The 27,190-nt window shown below is 39.5% G+C and overlaps 1 protein-coding gene across 6 annotated transcripts; it reads left to right on the top strand.

Annotated features, from left to right (window-relative positions):
* The first annotated feature begins 2,453 nt into the window (after positions 1-2,453).
* Positions 2,454-27,120, top strand: USP28 (ubiquitin specific peptidase 28). 6 transcript variants are annotated; one of them, XM_035346069.1, is made up of 26 exons: positions 2,454-2,639; positions 3,507-3,584; positions 5,007-5,139; positions 6,100-6,202; positions 6,922-7,084; positions 7,979-8,065; positions 8,883-9,020; positions 9,444-9,517; positions 10,063-10,139; positions 10,541-10,689; positions 12,796-12,923; positions 13,092-13,187; positions 14,670-14,864; positions 15,640-15,854; positions 16,175-16,245; positions 16,577-16,805; positions 17,842-18,045; positions 18,977-19,116; positions 19,304-19,489; positions 20,387-20,482; positions 21,460-21,638; positions 21,733-21,811; positions 22,206-22,285; positions 23,287-23,410; positions 24,249-24,447; positions 25,860-27,120. In XM_035346069.1, exons 1-26 carry the CDS (start codon positions 2,469-2,471, stop codon positions 26,033-26,035), a joined length of 3,570 nt encoding a protein of 1,189 aa, XP_035201960.1. In that variant the 5' UTR covers positions 2,454-2,468; the 3' UTR covers positions 26,036-27,120. The 6 variants fall into 6 exon arrangements, with proteins under 6 accessions (XP_035201960.1, XP_035201962.1, XP_035201963.1 ...); XM_035346070.1 differs by lacking the exon at positions 2,454-2,639 and adding an exon at positions 3,262-3,294; XM_035346071.1 differs by lacking the exon at positions 19,304-19,489.
* Positions 27,121-27,190: the final 70 nt, after the last annotated feature.

Genomic DNA, 27,190 nt, shown 5'->3' on the forward strand with positions numbered 1-27,190 from the left:
GCCCGGGCTGGGGCTGCGGCTGCCGGGCGGGCCGCGGGGGGCCGGGCCGGAGCCCTGCACGCACCGGGGCAGCGGCCCGGTGCTGCTCTGCCCCCGCCCGCAGCCCAGGCGCCCGGCTCTGCGCACGCCTCGGAGCCGCGTGCCGTGCCTCTGCTGTGTGTGAAGCACTTGGTCAGCGCTTGGTGGACTTAGCGTGGTTTGTTTTTAAAACCTTCATAGGTTTCTAAAACTTTCACTTCTGTAACATCAGTCGTGAGTTTTCTCCTTTCTCTGTTACCTGGAACATCTTCTGACACCTGTTACGAGCCTCAGTGCTGCCTAGCCAGCAGCAGGCAGGGGTGTGCTCGGCAGGACGCGTGGCTCTGCTCCGCAGGCTGGCCACGGACCCACTCCCGTGGGCAACCTGCAGCGCTCGGCCCAGAGCGTGAGAGCACTCAGGCAGGGCACGTGGACCGCTCGTCTGAGAGTGCCCTGCAGCGCCTCTGCGCTCTTAGGATGCGAGAAGCATTTCTCAGGGGCAGCGTTTAAGGAATTTGCTGGAAGAAAGTATCGATTGAGTGCACCGTGCATTTAGAAGATATGTTTGTGTGGCAGCAGTTCCAGGTTTGCACAGGGCCAGCATCAGGAAAGTGCACAATGTACAGGAGCCTGTGTACGCGCGTGCTGACAGATGGGGAGCTAGCAGGCCTTTGCTCCTTGTCTTGATGGATGTTGGTTTGTAAAATGTCGCATTTCAGGAATGTGAGCATTGTTGGTGCTACTGTCTGTAGGTTTTCAAGCCTCTTCATATCCATTTTGCTGGGTTGATAAAAAGCACAGTTGAGTTGCGGTGGCTGAAGGTCATCTGCTCTGCATGCCTCTTCTGTGCCAGTTACAACATCTGCCTTGCATGCTGTTATTTATGGAGCCCCTTGAACTTATGCACCACATTTACACCCTTCACTGTTTCCAGTTTCTCCTCAAAACAAACTACCTGTGCTCATATCATATTAAGGAAAATAGCAAAACCTCCCAGCTTTATCATTTGTTAGTTGACCGTGTAATTTTTATCTCTGATACCGTCCATTCCTCCCGGCATCTTGATTCTAGAGTCATCTCCTGTTGCCATAATCTAATACTAATAGCATTGTCACTGTGGTTGTTATTTTTCTGGGAGGTCAGATTTCAGTGTTTGCTTTGGTTTTAAAGGTGTAATGTGTATTAACAGGTGTAGCATGCTACCACTATTGTTTTGAAAACAGCTGTGGAGCTTGTTTTAAAGTACCATGGAGCATAACTCCAAAAGCAATCAACCAGACTAGTTAGAAAAACAAAAATACTCTCCAAAAACTTAAATTGTACACGCAGAGTGTGGTTCCCATTGGCTTTTGTGGGCTGCCAGTCAGCTGCAATCCTCTTGAAACTTGTACAGGATAAACTTCCTGCTGTTAATGTTTCTTATGAAAGGCTGAATAAAATTGCCATAAAAATCAGTAGAATTTTAAGTGGTAACTTAGAACTGTGGGCTGGTAATTAGTTTTTATGTTTACTGCAGCCTTTGCGAGTCTTTCTTTCGGTGAAGAAGAAAAGACGATGAAATCATGCCCTGTCCTGCCTTGGATTTCATTATTGCAGTGTGGCTTATTAGCATGGATTTTTCTCCAATGGAAACATATGCCCCACAGCGTTAGGTGGGGTTAGCTAACAAGAATACAGCTCACTAAGGCAGCAAAATTGGCAACATGATGTAATTAGTGTGCCATAGTGAAAGTATTCCTGTCCTGAGGCTCATGCTCTTGGCTTCCTATCGCACAGTGTCTCATTGTGCTGCTGGCTCACCGTAAGGGTTTCCAGAACATCTCAGCTCTTCTCAGGTTTTTAGGTGCAGAGACTGAAAAAGCGTGTGTGAGGGATTGGGAAGGATGTGTGCACGTACTCATGCTTTGTTTTTTTGTAGCAGCTTACCAAAAGAGTAATTTAAATGGGACTATGATGAGTAACTTGTTGGGAGAATTCCCATTAAAAAAAAGGGGGGGGACTTGTCTTTTAACCAGCCACCTGTGTGGATGCATGCTATTTTTAAGATATTTGTGCCTGGAATAGCATCTGTCAGCAGTATAGATGTGTATATATAGCTCAAAAAAGTAGCTGACATTACTGGTTGCAACTTGTGCTCCAGTTGAATTAAAACATCTTAAGATTTTTCCCAGTGATTAGAGTACATAGAAATTTGAATTTATTGCTCCGCAGCATTCCCAGTTAAGATTAATTAAATGTGTGATCTTAAGAAACTAGGATCCATTGGACCGTACTGGCAGCAGGATGCCAGATAGCCTTTATAAGTGAGGCATACACGACAGTCCGTGCTGTTTGTCCTGCATCAAATCCTAGCTGTGCCACACTGGATTCCAGCATTGCAAAGCTGCATCTCCTGGTGTCAGCTTTCACTGGCGCTGGGCTGCCGGCAGCTGCTGCTCCAAAGGGGGACGATGAGACCTCACTGCTTGCTGCTGGGGGAGCTGGCATTCCCCAAAACTATGCTGTTTAAGTTATTCATAGCACTGCAGCACTTGTTGGGCACAGTGACCACTCCTATGGAAAAAGAGGTGCGCCTGGCCGTTTGTGCAAATCTCTGTATAGGCAGCGTTCCATGCTTGCAGGTATCTCTTACGAGATGCAGGCTCTTCAGGAAACTTAGTTCTGTAACATGGACACCAATCTTATTCCATCAACCATAACTGTGTTCACTGGTGATAGGCTTTGCTACCTTCCGGGCAATAAATGCTTTTAGCCAAGTGTCTTTCACCGTTCTGTTCTTGGGGTCAATGCTTCTACATGACCCTCACCAGGTCCTTTGTGTGGTTAAACTAAGTCTGTTTTCCACTTAACAACCCCTAAAGTGTATAAGGATTTGATAAATCTGTTAAGAAAATGATTACAGAAATGTTCTTAGGTGGCTAAGCTAAGAATATATTGTTGGCCATGGCCAAGGCTTACAGACAACAGCAAGTAGCTGACCAAACCTCAAGTTGCTGTGAGGTGGGAAGGAAAAGCAATGGAAACTTCTTGGGCCCCTCTTCTGATGCCTCATTGTGAGTGAGAGATGACGTGCACAAGTGGCATGTACAGCCAGGCTTAAAATAGCCCCTCTCCAATCCCCCGAGAGCTTACCAGGTTCCTTATATGTCCTGCTGCAGATGCTACTGCTTTTAGGAGAGTGGTGCTCGTGCCCCCCAGGTGTGGTTCATGTGACGGAGTGCGCGGTGCTTCATCTGAGGCCTGCTAACATGCTCTTGAATGTACAACAGATTGAAAGTTAGTCTGTAAATAGAAATTTTAACTACGATGTTCAAGCTGATGTTGGTATTATTATCTGGCACGTTTAACTGAGCTTTTGTGTTGATCTCTAAGTAAAAAGGAAAGAAAGCACAAATACTCTGGTGAGCCCTTGGCAAGCATTGCAGAAACAGCTTGATGTTTTTCTTGGTCACCTTTTTACATTAGCTTTCTTTATTTCTCGACTGTAGGATTGCCAGATGCTTTTAAACCAACTGAAAGAGATAACAGGAATTCAAGATTCAGCTTTCCTTCAAGCAGCTCTAAAGGTTTGTATGTGTTGTCAAGACCTCTGATTTTGTCCCCAAAATTAGGCAAGTTCAGGCTCTCTTGAAACATAATTCAAGGGTCAGATAAGCACTGGCATTTTTGCGGGCTGATAAGAAGCTAGTCCTTGCTGAAACAGTCAGTGTGTGGCCTATGTCAGTGATACAGCATGTCCTGAATGGAACAACTTGGTTCATAAATCATCCCCTATTTTCTACCCCTGGTTTCTACTTCATTCAGATACACCCATGAGGCACATAGGAACAGGAGTCCAGCATTTGTTGGTGTCAGAAGGAAATAGAATTTTAGGGCTAGCATGTATTCAGCCACATCTGAAACAAAAGCTCAATGTGAAATTAAGAACCCCTCATTTTTTTTATCCAATAGTAGACCTTAAAGCACCTGCCATGTTAAAACACGGTAAACATTCTCTGGTAATTTTGCTCCTACAGGTCTGTTATTCATGCATTACAGTAAATGCAAATGTTGTGGGGCAAAGTTTGTTTTTCTTCATTTGTATTGTCTCAGGAGACATGGACCACTGAAATCACATTGGCAGCTTTGCGATTGGCTATTTTGTCCATCGCCGGAACAGTCATTTTTGCTCTAAAGTGAAGGGACAGAAGCATCTCAGGCAGTTGGAGAAACAACATTTATCTGGAAAGATTCTTTCTCATAATGCATGTTTTGATATTTAAAATTGTAGTATTGACTGATTACAGCTACATCAGTCTGGAATCATCAGACACTATTGCCTTGATGTGTCAGCAAGAGTACCATTGTTTATATACAAAGAGACTTGTTTATATACAAAAGTACTCATTTAAGAAAATTTTTAAGTTTCGTTGAGAAGTAATATTCAGGAAATGCTAGAATAAATGTGAAGTAGTTTAACACTTCATTGTGTAAAATGAAATAGAAAACTAGTCTATTTGAGCTGTTTCCTAGAATGAACAAAGATCAGTGTTTTGCATGTTCTTCAGATACCTAGTGCTGTGTTACGTCAAGTGAATGCAGCGTGCATAGCCTGTAGTGATGGTCTAAAGGAACACCTTAGTTCAGTAGGATATATATGTCTTGAAATTCTTGGAGAGTTTCATTCCTGTGAGTCTCTGCCTGTGGCTAAATACCCTGTTGCATTGCAGACCTATTACTATTTGAATCTCTGGCAAGGGAAATGAAATTAGTTAATGGAGTCTATAATGCCCTAGTAATAAAGGCAAAGTGCTCTCCATCAGATAAATTGTAGCCTTTATTATATTCATTTTTACTGCTACTTGTCACCAATAGATAGCTTTCTTCTGTGATTAGAGAAAGCAAAGTTGGAGCCAGGATGCCTATCTTTACCATGGATGCATTAAATCTCATGTAAATTTAGATGGAGTAACACTGTAACTATGGATTTTTCCATGTCTTTCTCCTAGGCTGCTAATGGAGACCTAATGGAAGCAGTCACCTTCCTCACAGAGGAGCACGCTCAAGAGCCTGCTCAAGACACGGCTGCTGTAGAGCCATCTGCTTGGGAAGGGAGTGCTGTGGGCAAACAGCTTCCACAAAGTAAGTCTCTGCTCACACCGTCTCCTAACGTTCTCCTTAAATGTTGTCTGAGATGAAAGGGAAAGCACTGATCCTTCCAGCTTCTGCCAGTGAATCTCTCCCATTCCTGTCCTGGCACTGATTTTGCTCATATTTGTCACTTGCCATGGGATGGTTCAGGAAACCAAAACAGGAGTGGAGAAAAAAAAAAACAAAAAAAAAAAAAAACACTTTGGTATTGGTAAGGTTAGTTTTCCTAGAACCAGCTCATCTCGGGGTCAGCTAAGGGCCAGTTTGTAGGTAACAAATCATGTTACAAAGATGTATTTATTTTAAACAATTGATCAGTTGGCTAACACAGAAAACCCAGGAAACTTGTAAACCAGAGAGACCAGAATAGAGAACCGAATCCCTGTCAAGGCATACGTTTCTTTCTGCAGCATTAACTTGCAGAGCAGGTGAATTGAGTGTTCTGTACAACATTTTAATGAAAATTTAAAACAAAATGTTATTTTGACCAGCAGCTTGATTATGTGAGTTTTTAAATAAATATTACCACAGGAAGTTGATTCTGTGTGACCATGCAAATTGTATTAAATTAAAAACCTTTATTTCTCAAAAAAAAGTTGTCAACACTGGTGTCAAAGCGTAGCAAATACAAGCAGCAGCTGGTGTTCCTGATTCATTATTTTAATAGGTTTGAAATATTCCAGCAAGCTCTGAACTTGAGTGTAAGGAAATCTGGCCTTTACACAGCTGAATGGTCTGTGCTCCTAACCAAGCCTGCTCAAAGTTTTTTTATGATTTCATAGTGTGATCCAACCTAAAAGAATTTGTTCTTAAAACTTTTACTAGAAAATCATGCTTGCAACATGTTAAAAGTCATGTTTGTGAAGTGTAACATTTTCTAGAAGTTCTTTTTAAAGAAATCATTTGCTTCCACCTGGTGGAAAAGTGATTAGAATGCTGTTCTGCTTCTAGATGGTGCTGCACTCAACCCAAACAACAAAGAAGACCTCCACACAGTTGTTTTCAGAGGACTGGAATCTCCAAAAGGTCAAGCTGCAGAAAGAGATGTTGAAAGGTCAGTGGATTTGAAGTTTGGTTTTGGTTTTGCCAGATATTGTAGGTGGATTCTTAAACTGATGCATTTTTTGTAATTGCAAAATAAACATAAATTGTGTAAAAGATGTATATCTTTTAGACAGTATGTGATTTAGATGTATAGCTTTTAGACAGTGTGTGGATTGTTATTGTCTTCTAGGTGGTGTAGTTGATCTTTTGGAGCAGCACTGCAACATGATGGTTGGAGTAGAAAACATAATTTTAGTTGTCTTATTTGATTCCTGCTGACATGGCTGGCATGCCAAACAAAATACTTTACTGGTATTGTAGCACCTATTGAAGAAGCACCTTGAAATCTCATGTATTGATTCACCTCACACTAGTCACTGTGTAGCTCTCTCCTTTTTCCAGTGGGTTAGGTTGGATTGAATTTGCCTTCAGTAATGACTAAGTAGCTCTACATACTAATTTTACATGCAGCTAGTTTATGAAGAGAAACATGCATATCTAATACCTCATTCCATCATTTCAAATTATCTTCCAGTCCTGTTTTTCACCCACCCTGTTTCAGAGTTGGAACTTTTTTGGAGTCAGGTGAGACGTTTGTTGCCTGTAGGGCCAGGTATCACCTGTCAGTGCTCAACTCTGCATCCTGCCTGTGACTAGAGTACAACTTCCAGAGTTTCTGAGAATCTTTGTGAGATGGTGGTTCACAGAAGTGTTCATGTTTTGTGACAGACCACAGGAAGTACATTCTGCCGAAAACAAAAATCGTTCCAAAAGGAAACGCTGTGAAGTTTGGGGGGAGAATCCCAAACAGAGTGACTGGAGAAGAGTGGGCGACTGGCCTGTTGGAATGAAAAACATTGGTAATACATGTTGGTTTAGCGCTGTCATACAGGTAATCTAATGGCAAAGTTCTTGTGTGATAGCTGCAGTCTTGGAGACAAAATATTTATCAATTAGAATTAAATATTTAATATCTTTGTAGTTACCTGTATAGAGGACTGAATGTGGCTATCCTCAGATAATACTGTTTTTATTTTACATGATGTTTAATCATATGTAAAAAGAGCAGTTAAAAAGAGACTTTCTATAAAAATAGATACAGATGCATATAATCAGTGTGTATATATGCAACTGCTTTTTATGGTGCAGTGATGTACAAATACTTACTGGATGACAGAAACTTGACTGGAAAAGTGAACCAGTAATGTAATTATACTGGTGACACTGTTAGCTCTGTAATACTTGGGGTATCAGGTTCTGGTTAATGGAATACAGTGGCACAGATACTTGAACTAATAAGCAACTAGGCAGTGTATATTATTAGTGATAACCTGAACAAGAAGCGACAACACTAAGTGCTACTGAACAAATTTGTCTCTTCTAACCATTTTACAAAGCAGATAAATGTTAATCAATCATGGCTCTCTAGCTTTGAGAAAAAGTAAAAAAGCTGCAAATGAGCTCATTTTTCTGTGTGACTTGCTCCTGTATGCTTTTTCTAAGCTTGCCTGTACAGAATAGAATACACCTTCTTAAACTGATTATATGGTCTAAACTGGGAGTATGAGATTCTTTTCTTTGGAAGAGCATAAGGAATATGGAGGGTGCAGATGTAAGCAGTCTGTGTACCACACCAGTACTTAAATGTTAATGTAGTAACACAAGGCTGTTGAAGAATTAGTAGTGAACAGAAAAAGTTGTGGAGTAAGAGTCAGTGGTGCATAAAACTGAAATGAGTCAAATCCTTGTAGGTGCTGATCAATCGTTACCTCTCCTTTCCTTTCAGTCTCTCTTTCAGTTGCCAGAATTTCGGAGGCTAGTCCTTGGCTACTCTCTGCCACAAAACGTACTTGAAAGTTGTCGTAGTCGCACTGTAAGTTTTCATTACGTACAGCTGTGAAGTTTCCCTTTTGTGGTATACTGTTTTGTTATTTCTTTAAGCAGATTTAATTTGAAACAGGCTTTCTGAGACCTCTGTTCATACGTTAACAACATTTAAATTGCTTAGCTGCTTTAAAGACAAATTTGGGAAATACTTTTCAAAGACAGAATTGCTGTAGAGAGAAAAAAAAAAAAGTAAGCTTTTCTCTAGAGCTTCAAAATGAGTTGCAGGGAAAAATCTGTCCCATAAAACTTCTTGGCAGATTGTTTGTTTGTTATATGCTCCTCAGAAGAACTGATATTTGAGGCAGTTTGAAGGTCTGTTAGCTCTAGTACCTTCTGAGAGTGGTCAGCAGAAGATGCTTAGAAAATACTCAAAGAAAAAAAGTTATACATAGAATTATCTTTCATTTGTTTTATATATATCATTCTAGTTTTTGGACACCACCATTTAGGAGCTTTGGTATACTTGCTTTTGTCTGTGCTCTTGTTATTCTAAAAAACCCCAAGTGCATAAAGAATAACTTCAAAAGTTACCTTACCTTTTAGCTATTATTACTTCTGGCACCTCCTTTCTCCTAAAGTTCCTCATAAGTTATTTCTTTCTCCCATGCATCCACTGGGAGATCATATTGTTTCTGAGAAAGGACACTGCATGTCTTTCTGCTTTTGTCCTTTATTAATGTAATCTCTTTCCTTGGTTGTTAGCTTACCTCTTAAGGCATGTGCATGTTTGTTTGCACTTTGTTTTTAAATGGTGCTTTTTGAGCTGCAGGAAGGGTCTGGTTTTTCTTCTTTTTGTGATGCAGGGAAAAAGAAATATTGCATTCATGCAAGAACTTCAGTGTCTGTTTGCTTTAATGCTGGGAACACGTCGTAAGTTTGTGGACCCTTCTGCAGCACTGGAACTTTTAAGGGATGCATTTAGATCAGCTGAAGAACAGCAGGTAAAACCATGTTACAAAGCCTTTTGCTTTTCTCAAACCAGCACTTGCTAACAGAGAAATTCTGTTTCACTTCATCCTCTTATTTTCAGAGACCTCTTCGTTTGTTTGTCAGCTGACAAACAGCTGTCCCTGTGTGGCTTAGGTGAAATGTACACGCTTCGTAGTTAAACAGCCAGTGTAACAGTGCTGTACCCTGTGCCATCTGGGAAGTAATCACAATAATTTCCTCCAACTAGTTTGCAGATGAACAGGGTGTTCACTATGGGTCTAAATCATCGCAGCACTTCAGTTCCATGCTTCTTTCAGATGGGTAGGTACAGCAGTACCAGTTGGGTTTTGTTCACATAGGTTTGTGAAACCAGCAGAGTGTGAAAACACATTCTTCTTGGTATGTTTGACTCTCAACTTTTGTCTCTCTTCTAGCAAGATGTGAGTGAATTTACACACAAACTACTGGATTGGCTGGAAGATGCATTCCAGCTTGCTGTGAATGTCAAGTGAGTTTTTTATGATACCAGGAGTTTGACTTGTCACTGAGGAGAAACAGATTTTAAATGTGACTGCTTAATAAATGAGAGGACTTTAAATGAAAATTTTGAGTAATGAAAAAGACTTCTTTGTTTATTAATGGTAATCCTCCTTCAGTGTGAAACGTGCTTATGGACTGTTAGATCTACATTTCTTGCTTAAGTGTAGGACTGTATTCAATGCCAGCATGGACTGCAAAGCATATAAGCTTTAAGGGAACTCAACAGACTGGTGTAAACAAAAGACCTGGTTGTTTTTTGTTGTTGTTTGTTTGTTTGTTTGTTTGTTTTTAACTGGATTTCAAAAGGCAGTGCCTTCATTTTTTTTCCTTGCCAGTATTATGTGTTTTTGAGTATGGAAACATATGAGAAGCTTCCTCTCTGTTTTGTGCTTTGATAGAAAACTTTATTTTTGATTGTAGGAAGATTCCTGAGCAAATGCTTAGATTAAGAGTTAAGGCTTTTTTGCAGCCTAAAGCTGCAAATGTATTCTGTTCTTTTTCTTTCTGAAACAGAAGCCCTGCAGATAAATCTGAAAACCCAATGGTACAACTTTTCTATGGCACTTTCTTGACTGAAGGTGTCCATGAAGGTGAGTTAAGGTTTTGGTAGATTCACTTTCTAACTCCTTTAAGAAATTTGATTTATGACAGTGATAAGGCATGTTTTTGTTGCATATCCTTGATGAAATTGCCTGGATCTTCATTGTTATAGTAAACTTGCAAATATTCTTCTTTATAAAATTATTTTTAGCATCTATAAAATACATCTTCTGAAAGCATTTAATGCTTGTAAGTGCTTCTGTGTTTGAAAGCACTTACTTTGTAAGGAGGCTTACCCTGACAGACATATGTAGAAAGCTATATGCACTTCATTTCTTAAAAGTAGTGCATCTAAACTGGTGCTTATAACAAACTCTCACTTAACCAGAGTTTTTTGTTCACTTGACAAAACACGGGTTTTGTATCATTTTGTATCATTTTCATCATTCAGGCAACACTTTTTCCAAGATTGAAACCTTTGGGCAGTATCCCCTTCAGGTAAATGGTTATCGAAACTTGAATGAGTGCTTGGAAGGAGCCATGGTGGAGGGAGAAATGGATGAGGAGACAGCAACTCAGTCAGTGAAATATGGACAGGAGGTTAGTTGCAAGTTTTGTTGTTGAGGTTTCGGTTGCTTTCTAAAGAAAAATTCAATGCGTGTAGCACAGGTGTGTCTCAGTATAGTGTGACAACTTGAAATGGCATAAACAGTCACTACTAACTGAATAAAAAAATTTGACTGCATACCTGGAATCTTGTATAAATGTATGTTAGTGTTACGTAGATATTGAGTCTGCTTATTTGTAAAGATGTGTTGTCCTATATAACCAATTAGAGGAGTTTGTTTTAAATTAAAAAGGTAAAGAGCTGCTTCTGATGCAAGTGTGATAAAGTCTCTCTCTTTCTGTTGAAGCCTACCTGTACCTGAGTAGGGGGAGAACCACTGCCTCCATATTTTCGGAGGGTAAAAGTACAGTGCTTAACTCTATGGTATGCCATTTGGAATTTGTATCTTTCTCCCTATTACAGTGTGTGTTTTTTCTTTTCATTTTCACTCTTCTGACTGTGCTGATTTTTTTCTTTTTTTTCTTTTAAATCCTGCAAATCACAAATCAGTCATGAACTACTTATCTGCAGCAAACTAGAAAGCTCAGATATATCATTATATTCAGCATCCTATTTATATTAAGAACAGCTGGGAAGTTAGGTTGAGAAAGACTCAGAAATAATATTGAGAAATTTGCAAAGGTGTCTGGCTTAGAAGGGATAGAAAAGTATTTCTGTTCAATGAGAAGGTTTAAAAAATGTGTTGCTGCAGTTTAAACTAGCAAAAGAATAATGAAATCTTGTGCTGCTAAGCCCTGTCTGACTTTGCTCTCAAATGCTGGTTTCTGGTTTTCCTAGTTCCTGCATGAAGCTGTTTGGATGCATTTACAGCACATTTGGTTGAAATTGGTGTAGGTTGGTGCTAGAGACAAAGGGATATAGAAAGCTAATCAGGCAGGTTCACTTCAGTCCAAGCATTTTAGCTTTTTCAACTCCTTTTCTGAAGGGTAGGGAGAAATTGGACTAATGATGGAGATGCTTTAGTCTTTGTGACTGTGCAGACAGAATGAAAAAGCCCTGCCTCTATTTCTAAGAAATATGATTGAAAAAACTGCATCTTAATTTTACATTCTAGGAAGTCTGCATGATAGGGGGCATACAGAATAGGGTGCATTTTGTCTTTGGAGAACTTAGGTGAGCGCACTGAAGCTTAAAGGATCACAAGGATTAATTAGAACTTAGGTTTCTCCTAGGTAATAAGTGTGTAAATCTTTCCTTTTCCATCTTTGGGTTCTCTTGTTCTGAAGATTGGGCTTCTTCTAAAAATCTTCTAAAAAAGCTCTGCTAACTGGCCATTTCCTTCCAAAGTGTTTTAAATTTCATATATATTTACAATGAAGGTGATTCTTTTAGATATAAAATTTGCTGTTCCAATTTGGTGTGGGGCAGATTTATTGTGGCAGGACATCTGACTTGAATCATGCAAAGGACAATGACCTTAGTGTGTTCATCATGAGTCCAACAGAGAGTGTTGTCTGTTTGGTGCCATGCTAAGGTAGGTGAAGTAAACGGGAAGTGGATGCTTGAAATATTTGTGAATCCAGTAAGGCAGAGGAAGTATAAATTCAACTCAGAATTTTTCTTTCAGCATGGCTCTTTGAAACAGTTGTTATATATATGTAGAAAGTGGGTTTCATGTCTGAATCTCCCAAATTGAATAGTTCTGAAACAGACACAGAGAGGATAAGGAATAACACAATGCTTAAGGACTTCTGTTTTGTTATTCATCATTGCATGTGATCTGCATTGGCAAATAACTACTGTGGAGGGTTGTAGCTGACATCCAGAGTTTGTGTAGGGTCTGGTAATTTTCTAAAGTTCAGTGCTGGACCAGTTAATAAGCTACCAAGCTGGGAGGTGTCAGGCAATGAAAATTAACCTTCTGGTAGTTATTATGAGGCTGCTTCATGGTAAAAATGTAAAATGGAAGTGAAATAAATTTAATCTCATAAAACTTGATTTTCTGACTAGTCACTCAATAAACACAATATACATAAAGAATTTAAAGACAGATAGATATTTAGGATCAGTCTAAAATGTGCTGTTTGGCAGTCATCTTAAAACAGGTCCCCCTGGGGGCATTTCTGCTTTTTTTACAGCGCTGGTTTACAAAGCTTCCACCAGTATTGACCTTTGAACTCTCCCGATTTGAGTTCAATCAGTCACTGGGACAACCAGAAAAAATTCACACCAAGCTAGAATTTCCTCAGACTATTTACATGGACAGGTGAGATATTCTGTTGTATGGTATGTTTAAATCTATGGCTTTATTTTAATTAAATAAATTTAAAAGGTTGTATTGGTGAGCAAGGAAGGATTCTAAGATATTTATGAAAGACTGGGTCTGAGAAGTAAATACATTTCACGTGATTGGGCTCTTTGTTTGTCTCTCTAGGTACCTTTACTGCAGCAAAGAGCTTATTCAGATGAAGAGAGAAGAAATGAAGAGATTAAAGGAGAAAATGATGATTCTGCGACAGAAACTGGAAAGGTAAGTAGTCAGCTAACTTTATTTTTGTACCACGTGGAAGTCTTGTAAATTCTTCCTTTCAAACAAGCATTCAAAGAGAAAACACATGGGAAGGAGAAACAACTGTGTTCTGAGAAGCCTGGAGTGTGGAAGTGTGTTTTTATAAGAAAAGCTTGGGTTTGTTGATGGTTTCTGCAGATGAATGATATTGTTACATGAGCAAATTTTTAAATACTACAGTTGGAACTGTCAACTATATTTACATGTTTCCCTGAGGAAGTCTATTAATATCTTTAAAAAGAAACTACATTATGTGCTGCATTAGATGTTCTTTACAGCTTAGCATTTGGCATTATTTATTTAGTGGCAAAAATCAGTAGCAAAGATCTGGTTTGTGGGCAAACAGAAGGCTTCATTTTCCAGGAGCTTTGTCTAAGTCTTTTTAATCAGCATTAAACTTGCTTAAATTTCTTTTATATTTGATTATGACAATTCTGTGAACAGGTGGAAGGCAAATGCTTGTCCTGCACTGTAGTAGCCTTGGAATTGTTTGTGTTCAGCTTAGACTCTGGCAGGCATCGTGCGAGTGGTTCATATTTAGGTCCATGTGTGGCATGGTATTGAGTCTGGCTGGGATGGAGCTGGTTTTCTTCTTAGCAGCCTGTGCTGTGTTTTGGATCTCTGACTGTAGCAGAGCTGATAACACACCCATGTTTTGGCTATTGCAGTGTCAAGGCTTCCTCTGCTTCCCACTCCTCTCCCCCCCCCTCCCAAGCACATAAGCTGGGGGTGAGCAAGGTGCTGGGAGGGGATGCAGCTGGGACAACCCACAGACATATCCGTAAACAACCATGTCTGCATGCTGTCACAGACGTGGAGAGCTGCTGCTCCAGTAAGAGGTGCTCTGGTGTTACTGTTAAACCAGCTCTAAACTCAGGCTAGGCTTTAGAAATGGCCATCCTTTAGAGAGGGAGCATCAGCAGCAGTTATCAGCAGACAGAATCCATATGGTGCCTTGGCAGGGGCACACTTCTCATTAGTGGAAACATGATCTGAACACTAAAAGGGATAGCGGAGGGCTCTTCTTGTAGCTGCATGGCTTTCTGAGGAACAGAAGAGCTGGATGCATTTGAGGAACAAGTGTGTGTGCATAGGCCCTATACATTTTTCAGATCCTGAAAAGGAAATTGTAGCAGGGCAAGGTCTTTTTTTTAAAAAAAAAAAAAAAAAAAAAAAATCCAGGTTTGTATATGCTGTCATAATGAGAGTTCAAAATTACTTTGAACTTTGCAGCTTTGTGAATGTTCAATGAGGAAATGTGTCCTAAGATTGAGATACAATTCCTGTGTTCAAAGCAATTAAAAATAAAAACAAATATTCTATGTCAGCTCTCTATAAACATGTTGTGTCATAAACTAATATGTAGTACCTTATTTGTTGCTCTTCTCAAGCTTAACCAGTCATGTTCCTTCATTAATGGAATGTTTTGCTTTTTTATTTTAGGTACATGAAATATGGCTCTGGCCCAGCTCGCTTTCCACTACCTGACATGCTCCAGTATGTTCTTGAATTCATCGCTACAAAGTCTGCTGTACCTGCGTCTCCTGTATGTGTGTCTTCTGTTCAGGACTCTGAGACAACTGTCCTGCAATCCCAAGCTGGATCATGCATTTTGGACATGCTTTCACAGCCAAACAAGTTAGTAGATAGAAATAAAAACAACTTTTAGGAGAACACATTACCTTTCAACTAAATGCTACTGGTTTTCATTCTAAAAGTGAATTATGTATGTGGGCTCTTGTGAGCATGATGGCCTGCGCAAGTCCAGGTAGTCAGTGGCTACTTTATTCCTGATTTGCTTCTGTTTGTGTACATATCTCACTTCAGTTAGTCTGTGTTTTTTGGGGGGTGTTGGTTGGTTGGTTTTTGGTTGGTTGTTTTTTTTTGATGCGAGTTTTTTTTGGTGTTTGTTTTTTTTGTGTGTGTGGTTTTGTTTTGTTTCTTTTCCTTTTACAACAGCATTGCCATATTCCATAAAGAGTAATTCCAAGTTAAATTATATGCTCTTTTTGGTTAGGTTACTATTTTTTTTATCACTGTTAAATTACTGCAATATTGGATAATTACAAACCTGCCCAGTTTGGTTGGCCTCCACTCCATGCTACATAAATAATTTAATTTCCTAGTAAGGGATGGAATTTTTGGAATTATTCATGTGGTTCTGTTCCTCACTGTGTTCCACCAGTTCTGTAAGAATTTTAGCTTTTATTTGTCCTGCCCTATAATTGAATTTGGTCTGTTAAGGAAGAATTGCATTTCCAATAACTTATTTTCTTTGTGTTGTACCATTCTAAAATAAAAATATCTGCTCTGACTCTTGAGTATTTTTTGTTTAACTTGTTTTATTTTATAAAAAAAAAAAAATGAGAAGGATTTAATAATCTGCCTATTACTATGGGATTTTGTTTTGCAGCATACTAGAAAGAAAGGATACTAAGACTGAAGATGCAGCTGTCTTTTTGGCAAATTCCTCGCCACAGAAAAAATTGAATGTGCCACTCCAGCCTTCTGATTCACCAGTAGAAATATCTGAACGGGCAGCTCCTCACGTGGTTTCTGAGGAAGAGATGAACCTTGTTAGGACATGCCTACAGCGATGGAGAAATGAGATTGAACAAGATGTGCAAGGTTGGTCCTAAATGTTTGTTGTGATTTTTGAGTTGATTGCCATCCTGATTTCCTCTCTATTGCTTCAACTGGATACGTCCTGAGCTATGCCCTATAGTGTTCCTCCTCATCTAAAAATACTCCTCCATATGTTTTGAGGTACATGGTATATCCACTGAGTTTGGACCTATCATCAAATAACCTTGTACAAGTTTCAACTCTGTTAAGTTTATTTGACCATTATGGCCTGGCTTCAAACTTTTTGAAAGTGAAAAGGGCCAGAATAGCCTGGGTAGTCATTATTTTTTATGTATTTTTCTCATTCGTGATGTTCTTGGCAGATCTGAAGGAGTCTATTACCAGAGTTAACCTATCCATTGAGCAAATGTACTGTGACCCTCTCCTCCAACAGGTAAAAAATGCAGCTTTGTTAGGTAAATATTAAACTGATGATGCTGATGCTGTTTTTTGTTCATCGTTGTCAGTTCAGGTTATCCACTTTGTTGTATTTTAAAAAAATCCCAGTGTTATGATGAAGAGGAAAAAGGATTTGTTTTTTTTTAAAAAAAAAAAAAAAGTTGTTTTTCCCTTAAAAGTCAGTTCTTACACAGCAGTAAATTTAATGTATGAATCGTCTTGTACAAGGCAACATCTGTGAATGTATTTCATAACTTCTTTACAGAGATCAGACAACTTCCTTTACTAGAAGTAAGTCTGCGAACTCTGTCCATTTGAACTTGCAGGTTCCCTATCATTTGCATGCAGTCTTGGTACATGAAGGGCAAGCAAATGCTGGTCACTACTGGGCCTACATATATGACCAGCCTCGAAAAAGCTGGCTCAAATACAATGACATCTCAGTGACAGAATCATCATGGGAAGAATTGGAGAAAGATTCATTTGGCGGCTCGAAGAATGCCAGTGCCTACTGCCTGATGTACATAAGTGATAAAGTGTCCCGCTTTGTTGCAGGTACTGGAGTTGCATATTTAGACTTTTGTGTATTATGGTTTTTTATGCATTATGTTGAACCTACACAGTAGTCTTTTGTTATACAGCCTTCCCTATTACATGAGTTATTGGTAACAGTTGCTTAGTCTTGCGAGTTTGTTTGCAGTGCCAAAGTATAAATAGTTATGTGGATAAATTATTGTGCACGTGGCACTATACATGGCCAACAGCTGTAGAAGAACCTAATAATTTCATGCATGGTACATTTTGATGCAATAAATAGAAGCAAACAATAGAGAACTGTCATTCTGTTCATTGCTAAATATTGCTGATGAGAATCTGGAAGTTGTTCTTTGTCTTCTTGTGACAGGTCCATTTTTGGAATGAGCCCATGATTTTTGTTTTTTCCCTATTTAATGCAATTTCTGTTGTTTTTAAAATGCTTTACTTTTACAGTGTGTGCATAAGAAAAAAATCTTTATACCAGAGATTTCATCATTTTGGTTTTGATCATTTTAAGACTTGTCAAAAGCTACTATTTCTTGGGTTTTCTGGTATTTCAAAACTTAATACTGAAATAGATATAAAAAGTGCTGATAAGTACCAGCATGAAATTCATGCTTTCGAGTCCATGTGGTTTCCAACCTCTATATGTTATATGATATTGTAGATATGATGTGTTAAGCTGGATTGCGACTGTTCCACTGTGGGCAGTTTAAATACCATTCTCTGTACAGTGGTAGCCCTTGAATACAGATGTATTTCTGACCTACTGCATCAGCAGTTGCTGTTTCTGGAATTTTTCTGTGATAAATGCTGTTCAGAGGTAGAGAAAAAACTACTTTTATTTTTTTTCCAGATAACTCTGTAGATTTGTCTTTATTTTTGCACTTTTTATGAATCAGATTATAAAGCTAGTAGAAAGTACGTTTTTCCATTTCCATTCCTCAGCCAATTTCATTGTGGGTATCAATAATATTCCATGTTTGTTTAGCCTCTAAAGGTGGTGTTGTGCTGCTGTGTATTTCATTATATACAATTGATGCGTTTGTTCCAGATGAAGATGATGGCTCAGAGGTTGGACAGTTTCAGAAGGAGGTTGAAGCCTTGCCTCCCGAACTGAGACACTACGTTCAAGAAGACAATTGGCGACTTGAGCAGGAGGCAGAGGAGTGGGAGGAAGAGCAGTCTTGCAAGATTCCTCAGATGGAGCCATCAGCTGCTTCTGAATCACAGGATCTCTCTTCTGAATCAGGACTAGGTGATACCACATCTGATTTTGTGAACTTTGTTGAAACTAATAACAATCAGTTGGTCATAAAGACCACTGTTTTGGAGCCTTATGTAAATTTCTAGGTATCTTGAAGGAACAGTTAATCAATTAGCAAAGGCGGCTGGTTTGGGGACTATGTCCTGGCAATACAAAAAGCTATTCTACAATTTTTGTACATTTGTCCTTCCAGGCTTGTCAACAGAAATGGTGTTTTCTATTCATTTAATCATAATGAGCTAATCTCATTGCACTTCCAGACTTTTCTTATACAAATGTTGAGTAGAAAATATCCAACCTTTATTCTCTTGAGTGGGAAAGTGTTACTTAGCAATCCCTGACTGTGTGCCATACCCACTGAAAAGGTTTCATGAGGCTTCTATTCACAAGCTCGTGATGAAATACATTCACCTCTGGGATGAATGTGGCAGCTGTTTAATCATGCACAGAAGTGCTACAAAGCATTTTTAGAACAACAGAGGAAAAGAAGACGTAAATGGAGAGCAAACATTCATTACAATGTTATATTTTGATGGAACTGAGTAACAAGCTCACTCCAGACTTGAATAAAGTATTAAATTGGTGTCTTGTATCATGTTGTCTGGTGGTGCAGCAGATTAAAATGTTAATAAAGCCATTGTATTATGTTGGGCCATAATTCCTGAGAATGTGCGCTTTTAGTAGAGTGTTACATCTTCAGTGCTGCATAACCAAGTTTTTGACAAAATGAAGGTGGCTGATAAGTTCTAATGGGAATTATTTTGGATGCCATTCACAGTTAAAGAAGTTGGTATGTGTGTCTGGTAAATTTGAAGGAGGGCTGCTTTGATCTCATGCACTTCTTTTTACCTTTTATCCTCTGTGCATTTGAGTTTGTGTCCTGCAGTTCATGCTTGCTAATGACACATCGCTATCCTGACAGATCAGTCTTCAGTCTGTGAGCAGAGCGTGCGTTCTCTGTCTTCTGAGCATGCCATGATTGCAAAGGATCAGACTGCCAAGGCCATTGCAAACACAGCCACTGCCTATGAAAAGAATGGCGTTGAGGCAGCTCTCTGCGAGGTAAGGACTGAGCCCTGGCCCAGAATGCAACCTGTTGTTGTCTTTGTATCATTCTTCTTAATAAACCTTTGCTTTTTCTGTTTCTGTGTAATTATGTAGCTATACCACATTTAACTCAGTCCCCTCCTGCTTTCCTGTATTTTGCTTTTGTTTTTCTCATTCTTTTTCTTTTTCTTCTTGGCCACAGCCAAAGGAGGTAGAACCAATGAAGGCCCGCCCGGGAGAAACAACCTTTACAGTTCAGGCAGAACAACCACAAGATGCTAAAGAAACAGAGTCTGCTGCCCAAACTAGCTCACAGGTCTCTGAAGTGGAAATCCCCAGTGTGGGGAAAATTCCTGTTAGATCTGATGCAGATGGATATAATGAGGAGGTACAGCTCCCACTGCAGAAGTTAATTACTGTCCATCACTAACCTATAACTTTATAGCCAGTTGGCTTTGAGCTTTCTAAGACCGGATATGACAGATGTCTGTCACAGAAACAGTACTGTTTTTAGAGTAAACTTTTCCCCTGTAGAAATAAAATATGGTGGCCAGACCAAATTGTTTAGTAGCTTCTTTTCTAAATACCATCAGAGAAGCATCTCTGTAAGAAGCACACAATAATTAGATCTGCTCAGTGTCCCTGTGGGTGGTCATGCTGGCATAACTATATAAAAATTGGCCATAGATGTATTAGTTTATTTACAATCCCCTTTACTGTCTTCAGAGTTTTGTCCCATTTATCAAAGAAATTGAGTCCTAGTAGTGTAACTTAGAGGATCCTAGCTACTGATTTTTTTTGAATCTGTTTAACCTTGTTCATACATACTTGAACAACATTCTAGAAGCTGTCTTTTTCACAAGTCCAGTTGAGTTAGTTGAATATGCTTAATACATGTTTGTATGAAGTTAGCACAATGAAATGCTCTGCCACAGGCACCGCTGTCATCTTGCAGTGCTTAAGAAAATTGAGTGGGACGTAGAGGGGGGTTAGGGTTAGTGTGCTTTATGTTCTCACTTCCTGAATTCATAAATTCAAGGTTTGGAGCGACAAACCTTCTGATTTAAGTGCTTAAAAAATCTGCATGTAAAGTGCATGTGATAGGTGGAGTAAGTAGTATATAAGCAAGTAGCAGCTCTGGCTTATTCCACCTGTATTCATATGATTTCCTTTAATTTTTATCTTTTGAAAGTTTTTCCTTTCTTCACCATGCCTTTTCTTCTTTTCCTGTCTGTTACCGTTTTCCTTGTCGTTGTTTGTGTTTGTTTTCCTGCTTTCATGGTAGGTGATGCTGAGTCCAGCCATGCAAGGTGTCATCCTGGCTATTGCAAAAGCCCGCCAGACCTTTGATCGAGATGGGTCTGAAGCAGGGCTTGTTAAGGTATTCTATTTGTTTGCTAAATTGAGCAGTATGGAAATCAGTTTTCTCAGAATGAAGAATCTGTTACATTTAAAGACATATCAAGAAAGTGAAAGATTTGTGCTTTTTTTTCCCTTCTAATGGCTTTTCTGTTTGTGCTTGCATAATGTCCTTGTTCCGAACAATTTTTAGAGTTTGTAAGCTCTGAAGAAACAGCAGATTTTACTTTTCTCTGTTTATACTGCTTATTCTTTGTATTCTTTGAGGGTATTGGTAATTCTCTCCTTCTGGATTTAAAAAAAAAATAGACTTCATTTGCCTTTTAAAATTTGTTGCATGTCCTTGATGCAATTGTCAGGAAATAAACAAGCACTCATGAAATTTTTTTTTCGGTCCTGAAAATGCATACTTACTATGACCTCTCTTGTAAAATGTCTTCAAGGAATGAATGCATGAAGTTGAGGGATTTGAAAGAATGTAAACTGCTGAATATTTAAGCTGGTGTTAGGTTTTAGAGGCAGATAGATTTAATGACGAAAGGTGGCAAGGCAGAAATCACCCATGTTACTTATCTACTAGCAAGAGTATCTTGTGATATATATTCATCTTAATGCAGATAATACAGATGCAAGAGGACTACATTTGATTTTGACAACCTGGCACTGGCAAGAGGCTTACCAAAACTGTTTGAGGAAGTTTTATGTCTCACCCTCTCTGAAAAGCATTTAGAAGCATTTAGACACCTTGGTGCTTTGGAAAATCTCATGTCTGATGCATGTGCTTTGCCTTGGTATACAATCCCCCCCCCCCTTTTTTTTATTTTAGCTCCAGATGTTTTGGGGCTTCTGTTCACCAACAGAACATAACTAAGCAGCAGAGGCTAGTTATCTCCCATGAGAATCCCATAATTGCAGGACACATTTAAGTTCTGTAGCAGCTCCTGTAGAATTCAGGCTGTCAGAAGTGTGGACGTTTCAGTACATATGTTTCCTTGGCAGGCATTCCATGAGGAATACTCCAGGCTCTATCTCCTTTCCAAAGAGACCCCTACCCCTCAGAACGATGCCCGGTTACAACATGTGCTTGTTTACTTCCTGCAAAACAATGCTCCCCAACAGGTTGTGGAACGGACCCTTCTTGAACAGTTTGCAGATAAAAACCTCAGCTATGATGAAAGGTTTGTGCTGTGGATTCCAAGATGAAATTTTTCTCATCTGGAAGCAGCTGGGGCCATTCTTCTGATTTTTCTCATCTCTGCTTATACGGAGCAGGTCAATTAGCATTATGAAGGTAGCACGAGCTAAGCTGAGAGAAATTGGTCCTGATGAGGTCGATATGGAGGAGTATAAGGTAAGGGACTGAAATGCCACCTTTGATCCTTCACGCTGTCAGAACTCATGCTGTCCAAAGCAGCATGTGGGAAACTGAGGATGTGGTACGGAACAGTGTAAGCACATAGAGCAGTAGCTGGCATGCCTGTAGGTAACAGCCTTGAGTGGTTTCATCTGAAGTTTGTATATTCAGAAGCTATGAGGAAGAATGAATACACTGGAAATTTCCTGAGCTTTAAGGAACGTTTATGCAGTTGACTAAATCATTTTGTTGAATGCATGGCTTTTAAGAGAATATTAATCTCTTTGAGGGGTAAAATCTGCTATACTTTTGGGTTGTGAAGGAATGTAGAACTTGGGTGTGCATGTTACAGGTGAAGCTGGTACTCTGCTTTTTTGCTCTTCCTCAACAGAGATGGCATGAAGACTACAGTCTTTTTCGCAAGGTATCTGTTTACCTGCTGACAGGGTTGGAGCTGTATCAGAATAGAAAGTAAGTTTACTTTAATTGTGTGTTTGAATATACTTTCTTTCTGACTTGCTAGTAACCCTCTCTTGAATGCAGAGCCAGCTTTGGTTATCAATTTAAATATTATGCTGAGGTACTATCTAGGTTCTTTAGTGTCCTCTAATCTTTCTTTCAGTGGAGCTGTATGTTCTTCTTTCCAGAGGTGTGTTTGCAGAAATGATTGCCATCGCTTTTTCTGCCCTTTGGACTAAAATTTAAGTGTCTTGAACTGGCATTATACTTGGTTTAAACACATTTTGGAGTTCTTCAGACTGTCAAGATTTTTAAAGGGCCTTCTTTTTCTCCCTAATGTTTTAGTTGCATAATTATCACAGTATGGAGAAAGACTGCTGTTTTATGAAAGGTTTGTATTTTGAAAAGTGATTTTGTGAATCCAGGAAAAAAATCAATAGCTTCTAGAATTATTCATGGATGGAAACAGACTTCTGAGGTGGCAGGCAGTGATGAGCTGCCAAGTTCAGGTGGGCAAACGAGCAAGAGTATGGGCAAGAGTATGTTAGAGATCTTCTGAAATTATATCTCTATTATATCTCTCTATCAGCTCTTCAAGAAGTTTGATTCAGCAGTTGTTCTGTTTTCTCAGCAGGGTTTTTATAAGGTAGAAATATATAAATGAACCAAAAACACCATCCTTTGCATTTTTTTGAGTATTCTCCCAAAGTGCAAAGTTCTTGGAGCAGTGCAGAAAACGTTGGCATTCATGGTATCACCAAGTTATACACAAACTTTAAAGGGCTATTCATATTCATTTGGCATGCAGGGCAAAAACGAACATTACTTAATTTGACATAGAGCATCTGTTTGTTTATGCTTTGGCAAGGAAATTTTAGCTTTTCTGTTGGGTCTGATGTTAGTTACTGTTGAGGCTAAATGGAAAATATTTCCCAAGTTGACCTGATTGACCACGCTGTAGCTTGTGACAGTGACAGATGTTGCGGGCTGGACAGCTGACACTCTTCTCCTAGGTACCAGGAGTCCCTGACCTACCTGGTCTATGCCTACCAAAGTAACACCACTCTGCTGATGAAAGGAACCAACAGAGGAGTGAATGAATCGCTGATTGCCTTGTACAGAAGAAAGTGTCTCTTGGTGCGTAATGAAGTGCGCTCAACTCATTTGGGGAGGGCTGTGTAATGGTAAAACCAGCCTGGTTAACATCAGCTCTTTTTATTCTGTGATGCAGTTCACTTACTGCTCAGTACATGTTGCCCAAAGGATCAGATTTGACCATATCCCCTTCTAGGAGCACATTTAGTTAACATACTGCTTTTTCCAGGGAATGCTCCAGTCCTGATGTACTTACTATTGGGTTTTTAAGTCAGTGCTTTTCAAAAAAACAGTAGTTGTATTGGGTTTTGTCCATTAGCTTCCTTCCCCCACAACATTTATTTCTGATGCTGGTAGCTGCTTCTTTCTGAATAAAAGGTGATGTCCTTTTCAGTGGGAGGAAAAAAGCAGTATAAAAATTGGATTTGTTCTTAGTTTGTGCTCTGTGGTTTCCAAGACCACTGTGACTCTATCTTACACCTGTTACTGTGGCTTCTGCCCCTTATTGAGTACCATCAGTAGCATGGAAATCTAGAATAATTCAATGAAAGAAGGTTTTATGTGATTTTTGAGGAATCTCGTTAAAGGTAAATATTAAAATCAGAATTATAAATAAGCTATATATATGCTACATGCATATATAACAAATTGCATATATGTATATAAACGCATACATTTTTTGTTTTCTGTAGTGTGATTCCTTTGATTAAAGGTTGCTGTTCCATCAGAACCTAGCACCTGGTTTTGTTAGTCTTTGTGTTTCTGCACAGCTGTCCAGTGAAAGGGGCTGAGCTGTGTGCCTTTCCTAACAGCACGTTGATTATCTTAAGTCCATGCTTGCTTTTTAAAAGTCTTTCTCTGATTCTCCCTCCTCTCCTAGAAGTTGAATGAGGTGGCAGCATCTCTGTTTGTAAGTTGTGAAGAAGCTCGTGTGGCTGAGGGCATTAGTATCCTGAATGAGCTGATCATTCCCTGTATGCACCTCATGAGCACCTTTGACATCTGCCAAGAAGATCTGGATGCCATTGAGGTCATGAGAAACCGCTGGTGCTCCTATCTGGGACAAGAAGACATGGACGGTAGGGAATGACTGCCCGCATTACCTTCTTCACACTGTTTGTGGTCAGGGCAGTGTCTAGATCTTAGCTAGAAAGGAATTGAAGGGCCATTTAAAACAGCATTAGCATTGTAGCAAGTTTGGGTATTTCTGATGGAGGTTGTGAGAGGATAAATGTATTTGTATCATCAGTTGAATTATGCTATAGAATAATTTAATCTTTATTTTTTCACTAAAGCTGCAGAAAAAGGATTCCTGTTCATTTAAATGTGAAAAACTAATCTGAAAATAATGATTTAGCTTTGTCTTAGATGGGTTTTGGTTTTATTTCCTCTTACTGAATTGAGGATTTTCTACAGATAGCATGTGAATGCTTCAGGCTTAATTGCCCAGGCTGTATGGGCAGCAAATACAGAGGAACTTTTCACTATGAAGAGAGGATTGTTGTGTCGTAGCTGAATTTTGGTTCTGTATGTCTGTCCTTGTTCTGTGTTTTCTTCTGCAGTCTGAAGTTAGGCTTCTGTGGCTCCCCCCCCCGTGTTATTTTTCTTAAGGGATGTTGGTTTCAACACCCTTTTACCTGTATATGAAGGTTTGGGGAGTCATTGCAGGTTTTTTCTATCATTAGGAAAGGGTAAATTTACCATAGGAAAATAAGGCAAAGACATGCAGATTTATTCTCAAAATACTGTTGTAAAGAATAAATTTTTATCAATGTGTGCTAATAGGCAAGTTTCCCATTCTTGGGCTTGTCATAACAGCTTGACCTTAAACAAAAGGTTGCGAAGAAACAAAAGCAGGCTGCTCGCACCTCCTGCCTGGATCATGTGAGGTAGCTCAGATGTCACCACTGTCCTGATGGTTTTCATACTCTGAAAGAGCCTGCCCTTTAATACACAGTCTGATGCTGGTGTTTGTGTGGTCAACTCATTCATGTGGTCAGTCATTTACCATGAACTGAAAAATGTCTTTTCTATGGGTTGTCCTGTGAAGCTCTGAGATGGTAAAGGCTGTAAAATGCTCTGGTTCATTCCAGTATAAAACCAATGTTTGATAGTCGCCTTGAAACATGTAGTTATTTCTGACTTATCAGTAAGTACAGCATCTTGAACTGAGAAAACCTGATACCCTGGTAGCATCTGGTACTGCCCCAAGACAGCCAGGTGTCAGTGGAGCTTTCCTCTTTATGGAGCCCAGCGTAGACTACACACAGAGACAGGACTTGGGTGCTGAGTGAGATCCAGGCTAGCGTCTGGTGCAATGACTCTAGTGCGTCAGCAGATGCTGCTCATCCCTGTGTGCAAGGTGTGGGCATTTTTCAGGTTTGGATGAAAGGCATCATAGTTTCTTAGCTTAGAGCCCTCAAATCCTCTGCTGTATGGTCTTTTACTGTTTCAGTCCCATTGACTAGTTCATCCTTTTCCCCCTTGACAGCAAATCTGCAGATGAAGCTGGGCGAATTGCTTCCCAGGCTGCTCGACTGCTCTACGGAGGTCATTGTGCTGAAAGAGCCCCCGAAGATCCGGCCCAACTCCCCGTATGACCTCTGCAGCCGCTTTGCAGCTGTGATGGAGTCCATTCATGGCGCCTCAACTGTGACTGTGAAATAGATGGCAGACTTTCCACCCTGATATGGAGTACCATAAACCACCCACCTTCACAGCATCCTCCCATAAGGCAGTATTTAAAAGGAAGACGGAAGAGAATAGATGATTCATATTCAGACCTTTGTTCTTTGTAAATATGAATGAATAAAAAGCAGTATTGCACTTTTGAGATAATATGTTGAGTAAGAATGCAAAGGACATGAACCACTGTTACTAATATGATCCAACAGGTACCTGACAATTCCATCTGCTTTATATTCCCAAGACCAAATGAGGAGTTGTTTTTGGTTTTTTTAGTTTTGTTTTGGCAACTTTCTACACTGTCCAGCAGACACATAACTCTGGGATTGTGACAATAGCAGAGGAAGAGATTGGCTCATCTAGTGAGCAAAACTATTAGCTGTCAATCTGTCAGACACATTTACATCTTCCTAAATTATTAGCTGCAAGACATTATATATTCAGATCTTGCCAAGCTTCTGCTAGCAGAAGTCTGAATTGTGTGATTAGGAAGCTGAGAGGAACAATGACAGTTGCTCTCTATCATATGGTCAGTCATGCATGCAACTGCATATTTTAGTTAAGTCAAACAGACATTTGCCTTTTGTATTTTAACTGGCAAAAGAAAATATGCAGGATTCTTCCTCTGAGAAAGTCAAAAGCAAATAATGTCAGTGACAAGAGAAAGGACAGAACTGTAAAGACTGCCTCCACCACACTTGTGCTACAGTGACAGCTGACTGGCTAAAGGACATAAAAGCCCTGAAGCGTATTCCCCTCTTGGATTGGAAAGTGAACTTCCTTCTCGCCACTGGTGGATTTTCAGTGCTGGATTAGTGATGATAACTTTAAAGGTTAGAATCAGCTCTCTTTTTATTTTTTTTTAATTTTTTAATTAACTTCCCTTAAAAAAAAAAGGCAAGCCCATTTGGATTTCCTTTCATGAGCAGCCTGTAATTGTGTTTGAACTCTGGCAGTTGTTTAAACCAAATGTTCTATGTAAGAGGAGAGGGTAAGCCTGTTTGTTAGGACTATGCAGGTTTTCTAAAAGTGCAATAAAAGCATTTGTTCTATGTTAGAATGAAAAAGCGCTCTCTGTGTGGGTTATTTTCTTTCAGTGTTTTTTCTTCTTCTGTTGTTATGCCTTATGGTTCCTCT

This window comes from Oxyura jamaicensis, chromosome 24 (genome assembly GCF_011077185.1).
Source record: "Oxyura jamaicensis isolate SHBP4307 breed ruddy duck chromosome 24, BPBGC_Ojam_1.0, whole genome shotgun sequence".
NCBI lineage: Eukaryota > Metazoa > Chordata > Aves > Anseriformes > Anatidae > Oxyura > Oxyura jamaicensis.